The following is a 7500-nucleotide window of genomic DNA, read 5'->3' on the forward strand; positions in this document are numbered from 1 at the left end:
CACACACACACATATATATATGTATATAATAATAATAATAATAATAATAATAATAATAATAATAATAATAATAATAATAATAATAATAATAAATGGAAAAACTTTCAAAATACAAAGACCTGGAAATAGAGATAACTCGAATGTGGAATCTAAAAACAGAAACAATTCCTACCATAGTAGGTGCCTTAGGTATAATATAAAAATATTCAGACAAATACATAACAAAAATACCAGGACTTACAAATATATATAACATACAGAAAATTGCACTACTGGGTACTGCACACATTCTACGCAAAGCACTTTAAATACAGTAAACATAAGAGCACCACAGCAAACCACAGCACATACCCAAGGCGCACAGAGCTGCGCTCGGTAGTGAAGTGAAAGCACGTTATAAAAATAAAACTACTGAACAATAATAATAATAATAATAATAATAATAATAATAATAATAATAATAATAATAATAATAATAATAATAAAGTGACAACAAAAGAATGAGACTTCGATATTATATAATCAGAGGATTATATATATGTTATAGTTTAGAACAAATAGTGAAAGGTTGTTATTGTAGTACTCGGAACTTCGAATGTCGGAACGAAGAACTACGTTACATAGCGTCTATTGACATTAATAACCGACGAGAATGTATCGCAGCTTCGACATTTGAAACTCCGACTACTATAATGATAACCTTTTACTGTTTGTTCTAAATTATGACATATATGTATATACGATGTGCTTCTTTCTGTTTCTGTCCACCAAATCCGCTCACCAGCCTATAGTTACTCCGAGGCTATAGTAATGACACGATTGAATCCTGAACTATGTGATTGGGAAGCAAACTTCTTACCAGAGAGCCACATCAGCGCTAGTAGAGATATGGTCTAGGCACGTTTTTATAACACACCTAGTGTCTCCAAGTAGTCCTAAGGCTATGAACACATGCTTTTCACCTCTAACAGCCTGGAGTAATATTTTGCTGATCTTACCTTATCGGAAAGGGAAAATGTACACAGATACACACAAATACACACAGACACATACACACACACACACACACACACATACACACACACACACACACACACACACACACGCACACTTTTTTCCGCTATATAGTGTATTTCCTTTTCGCTTCTGATTTTATATTGATCCCTTAATTTTCTGCTTTTATATATATATATGTGTGTGTGTGTGTGTGCATGTGCACTTGCGAGTGTGTTTGTGTGTGTGTGTGTGTAACCGCTTTGTGCTAATTGGGAGAAAGTGTAGCTAATGTTATTCTAGAAATTTTTCTTAGCGGTGAGTGAGTTTGATTGTTGCTATTCTAAATTCCACCTTAGGGTGCACAGGTCTCTGTAACCTGATGAGATTTGCAAATCTATCTCTATATAGATTTCTTGTCACACACACACACATACATACACACACACACACACACACACACACACACACACATGTATATATATACACACACATATATATATGTGTGTGATGTCCTGTACCCATACATGCATTTATGTATACATATAGGTATGTACATATATGGATGGATATATGCATATCTTTATATATTATTTATGTTATTATATATATATATATATATATATATATATATATATATATATATATATACATATATTATATATATATATATATATATATATATATATATATATATATATATATATATATATATATATATATATATATATATATATATATATATATATATATATATATATATATATATATATATATATATATATATATACCCGCTTTGTGTTAATTGCGAAAAATTGTACTTAATGCTATTCTGCAAATCTTCATGGCGGTCAGTTTGACTGTTGCTACTCTGAATTTTACCTGAGGATGCACAAGTCTCTGAAACCTGATGAGATTTGCATATCTATTTCGATATAATATTCTTGTCATGAGTATGGTGGTAGAGTGAAAGTATGGTAAAGAGGGAGGAGGGTGAAAGAAATGGAATTAAAAAAGAAGTAAAAACAAGACAAAAAGGGAAACGGAACAGAATAGAATAAAAAGAAGAAACAGAAAATAGCATGAGAGCAACAGGAAGAAGAAATGAGAAGAATGTGTTAATAGAAAAGAATGGAGAAGGATGGCCGAGTTTTGCTAGGGTTAAACAATGTCATGGACTGATTTAATAGAAAATAGCAGATAAATGAAGTTTTAAACCGAGGGCAAAAGAGGTGAATGAATAAGTAAGCAAATAAATATTCAAATTATGGTGTGACAGTTAAAATGAATGCTATTGGGAGATCCTGATTGAAAGCAATGGACAAAAAGGAGTATGTAAAAATGTGGTAGTAATGAATAAACATAAGATAGAATAATGCATTAAAATACTCGAGTAACAAATGAAATATAGAATATATATTTATGTTTGTGCATGTGTGTGTATATATATATATATATATATATATATATATATATATTATTATAAAATATGGTAATTAATCATATATTAATTAATATCGATTAATTACCAGGAGGCCAGTACATCTAAAGAATCAAAGAGATTCAGAAATAGTATCTACAATCTCAGGGGATTAAGGAACATTTTTATATATAACGTTGACCACTAACGTGGACAATTAATGTGCTAGAAATAGATCACATCTTGTGTCTATTAAGACCTAAATTGTTCTCAACATGAAATATAGCAGCATACCATATATATATATATATATATATATATATATATATATATATATATATATATATATATATATATGTATGTACGTATATATAAAAATATATATAAAGGAGGCTAATAGGTGGACTGCTAATGTGCTAGAAGATCACGTGTCATGTGTCTACTAAGATCGAATAATTCTCAAATGGAATTTAGCGAAGTAACAAAAACGTAAACGGGCAAGACTAATGAAAATTACAGAAAAAATATAATTATTTGTAAACATGTTTCGAAATTAATAGTTTGTTACCGGAAATATCTGTTTGTCATCAGTATAGACCGTTGGTCTATACATATTATAACACTGCTGCATTTTGTAACCTAATGTAGGGTGCGATCGATTCCATTATATCATATCCTGCTCACAAGGGAACAGTGAAGATGTAAGCCGATACGATCGTCGTATTAAATATGCCTTACAGTACAACCTGCCTTCCCTATCAAACATGTACAATACACACACACACATTCACACACGCACAAATATATGTATGCATATACACATATATGTATGTGTGTGTGTGTGTGAGTGAGTATGTATATATATATATATATATATACACACACACATATATATATATATATATATATATATATATATATATATATATATATATATATATATACATACATATATATGTATGCATATATTTTAAGTGTATGTATATGTGTATATATAAATACAGGTGCGTACATGTATAAGTATATTATGCATATATATATGTAAGCATATATATAAATATATATGTATATATATGTATATATATATATATATATATATATATATATATATATATGCGAGTAAAAATAAATATAAAAAAGGGGTTTTGTATGATTGTGTATAGAGGAATATATTATTTTGTTTAAAAGAGTTCCAACACTGTCTGTTTTTTATGTTTTATTTATATTCCTTGTGGTATTTCATCATGGCCGGTATGACAGACTTTAACAGACTGTCTATATATATATATATATATATATATATTTATATATATATATATATATATATATATATATATATATATATATATATATATATATATATATATATATATATATATATATATATATATATATATATATACATATATATATATATATATACGTACATATATTTATGTATACGTCCTTTTTTATTTATCTATATATGTAATTTTTATACATATGCATTTATAGTTGCATAATTATTGTTTATGTCTTCTACATTCAGATGACACTGGCTGACATCATGTGTTACAGCGCTCTAGAAAGCCCAATGCTGGAAGATTCAAATTTTCTACACAGTTACCCAAAACTTCAGAGTTTAAGAAACCGTGTCAAGAATCAACCGAATATCAACAACTATTTGAAAATGAGGAATTGTACAGAATTCTAAGAAGCAATTTCCAACTCACCAACGTAACATATTCTAAGATGTCATTAGAGTAATTGTTGGTGATATCCATACATTTAATGTGGTAATTCAATAATTATGACAGAAAAAGAAGAAAACAATTGTATCTTTGATGTTGATGGTACTCAATGTGATATACATATGTATATATATGTATATACATATATATATATATATATATATATATATATATATATATATATATATATATATATATATATATATATATATATATGTATGTATATATGTATGTATATATATATATATATATATATATATATATATATATATATATATATATATACGCTTGCGTACACATTTATACTTATATACATACATATATATATATATATATATATATATATATATATATATATATATATGTATGTATGTTTGTATATATATATCTTGTATATGTGTGTGTGTGTATGTGCATATTTATGCCTATATGTGTATTCACATATACACACTATCACAGCAATGCACAAGCCACCCATAGTCATACACAACACGCATACACAAACACTGACACACACTCATATATATATATGTATGTATGTATATATATATATATATATATATATATATATATATATATATATATATATATATATATATATATATATATATATATATATATATATATATATATATATATATATATAAAATTTCTATATTGGATTTTATGGGATGAAATAAATGTTGTATACTAATTTGTTACGAGTGATTTCACTTTTTCACGAGGCGAAGACGATTTTCTCGTCTCTTTTATCACTACGTTATATTCATTTCTATGCATTCTAATGTGTCTGCAAATTCAAAAATTTACATTCGATATTGCCTAGTTATTGCATATTTCGTACACCGCAAGGCATGAATATTTAAAATCTCAGTTGTCACTAAACGTTCACAAGCCTATCAATGTCATAAGCACTACAACTACACATGTACATATGTATTTATATAAATACATATGTATGTATGTATGTATGTATGTATGTATGTATGTATGTATGTATGCACGTATGTATGCTTGTGTGTATGTGTGTGTTTGCGTGTGTGTGTGTGTGTGTGTGTGTGTGTGTGTGTGTGTGTGTGTGTGTGTGTGTGTGTGTGTGTGTGTGTGTGTGTGAATGTTTTTAGGTAAGTTGGCATGTATGTTCACTTTATGTATTATCGGAAGTTTTCTTGATTGGAAAGAGTTGCATTCTACGAAAAATGACAATGTTGCATCACTTGAATATCGATATGTACATCTATGCATATATATATATATATATATATATATATATATATATATATATATATATATATATATATATATATATATATATATATATATATAAACATATGTATATATATATATATATATATATATATATATATATATATAAACATATGTATATATATATATATATATATATATATATATATATATATATATATATATATATATATATATTGATAAACAAGTGTAGGTGGCATACGAGTGGGTATATATTTATAAAAAAGAAGTTTGAAAACGCCAATGTATAAAAAATGAATTTTAATTTAACATGTTTCGGTTCTTGTAAAAACGAACCTTATCAAAAATACATATTTAATAAAATGAAATTAAATGAAGAGTTCATAATTGTTCCTTACTGGTGTCAATAGTCCACGTGGGGGCATTTTTTGTTGGTTGTTGTAGTAGTAGTGTCCCTGTTGGTAATGGTAAAGGGCAGTGACCTCTGTCCGTGTCAGTAGCAGTACTGACACGGACAGAAAAAAAATAGAGGAAAAGGAAACGAATGAATTAGTGCAGCAACGTTAAAATGTTTTTGAAATAAGACTGTAACAGATAGATGATGACATCACTTTCAAACATGTGATAACTTTTAAACGCTTTTCGGTTCTTATGAAATTTCTTCCAACCACTTGTAACTTTTCAAATTTTCACCAGATTTTCATCAAAAGAATGTAATTCTGATGTAATTTTGCATTCTGATGACGTATATTCTCGTCATAATCCTCTAGAAATTAATTATTAAAGTTGTAAGCCAGAAGTAACATTTGATGCCATTCAGACTAAAATAGTAACAACTATAAGCGTGCATGCGCAGAAGGTGGTGTGATAATAATAAAGCTATGTTATGGCGAAAGTGCGGATATTTTTAAAATTGTCCCTTGTATATATATATATAAATATGTGTGTGTGTGTGTGTGTGTGTGTGTGTGCATATATGTATGTATATATATAAATGTATATCTATCTATCTATCTATCTATCTATCTATCTATCTATCTATCTATCTATATATATATATATATATATATATATATATATAAACAATATATGAGCATATGCATATATATGTACATGTATGTATATACGTTCATCCACATGTACATATAGATACATAACTGGGTACATGACGTGGCAAAAGAACAAGGACAAAATGGTAAACAAGGTGCAACAAACAAGCAGGCCACATAGAAACATCCTCTTCATCAGCTGCCACCATTAAAACTCCGGCGTTTCGAAGAATTAAGGCAGTACGCATCGTTAAAATGGTTCTTCCCACGAACACAAATTAAATTGTTTTCGTGGAGGGTAGTGGCGGACGGAAAACAAGACAGGAAAATGAAACGGTGAAATAAACAAACAAAAAGGCTGTACAGCCAGACGTGAAGTGTGTATGTCTTGAACGCTGTGAAGCAACGTACAGGAGGGGCAAAGAAGTACGTTCGAGCTTGGTGATTCCAAGAACGAAAAGAGATAGCAGCCGGACACACGTGACCAAGGCTGTGTGAAGAGAAAGAGTAGCAGAGGGAAAAGGAGAGGAGGAAGTAGAATAAAAGTGAGCAACGAGAGGCAGAGAGAGAGAGAGAGAGAGATAGTAGTAGTAACGGTGAGAGGCGAAGGACGAGTAAAAGAGAGAGAGAGAGAGAGAGAGAGAGAGAGAGAGAGTGAGAGAGAGAGAGAGAGAGAGAGAGAGAGAAGTAGTGACAGGTAGAGGCGAAGAATTAAGGCAGTACGCATCATTAAAATGGTTCTTCCCACGAACACAAATTAAATTGTTTTCGTGGAGGGTAGTGGCGGACGGAAAACAAGACAGGAAAACGAAACGGTGAAATAAACAAACAAAAAGGCTATATATATATATATATATATATATATATATATATATATATATATATATATATATATATATATATATATATATATATATATACATATATATATATTTATATACATGTATGTATGTGTGTATGCGTGTGTCCTTGTATGTGCTGTTTAGGCGTTTTCATCCCCGTAAATCAGAGCTACGGTGAAGAGAACATTAGAATAGGTGCCAGAGTGAAAAACCAAGCAGGAAGTAGTTTTCTTCGACTG

General features: G+C 28.8%; 1 protein-coding gene across 4 annotated transcripts in view; it reads left to right on the forward strand.

Annotated features, from left to right (window-relative positions):
• The window catches only part of LOC106869768 (S-crystallin 4), an 18635-nt gene extending 14399 nt beyond the window's left edge, over nt 1–4236 (forward strand). For all 4 annotated transcript variants that reach the window (XM_089351853.1, XM_089351851.1, XM_089351852.1 and 1 more), the window contains exon 6: nt 3942–4236. In XM_089351853.1, coding sequence (XP_089207979.1) covers nt 3942–4106 — 165 coding nt within the window. In that variant the 3' untranslated portion in view covers nt 4107–4236. The remainder of the gene's footprint in view (nt 1–3941) is intronic.
• Nucleotides 4237–7500: the final 3264 nt, after the last annotated feature.

The sequence above is a fragment of the Octopus bimaculoides genome, chromosome 5, assembly GCF_046866305.1.
Source record: "Octopus bimaculoides isolate indiv1 chromosome 5, ASM4686630v1, whole genome shotgun sequence".
In the NCBI taxonomy this organism is placed as follows: Eukaryota; Metazoa; Mollusca; class Cephalopoda; order Octopoda; family Octopodidae; genus Octopus; species Octopus bimaculoides.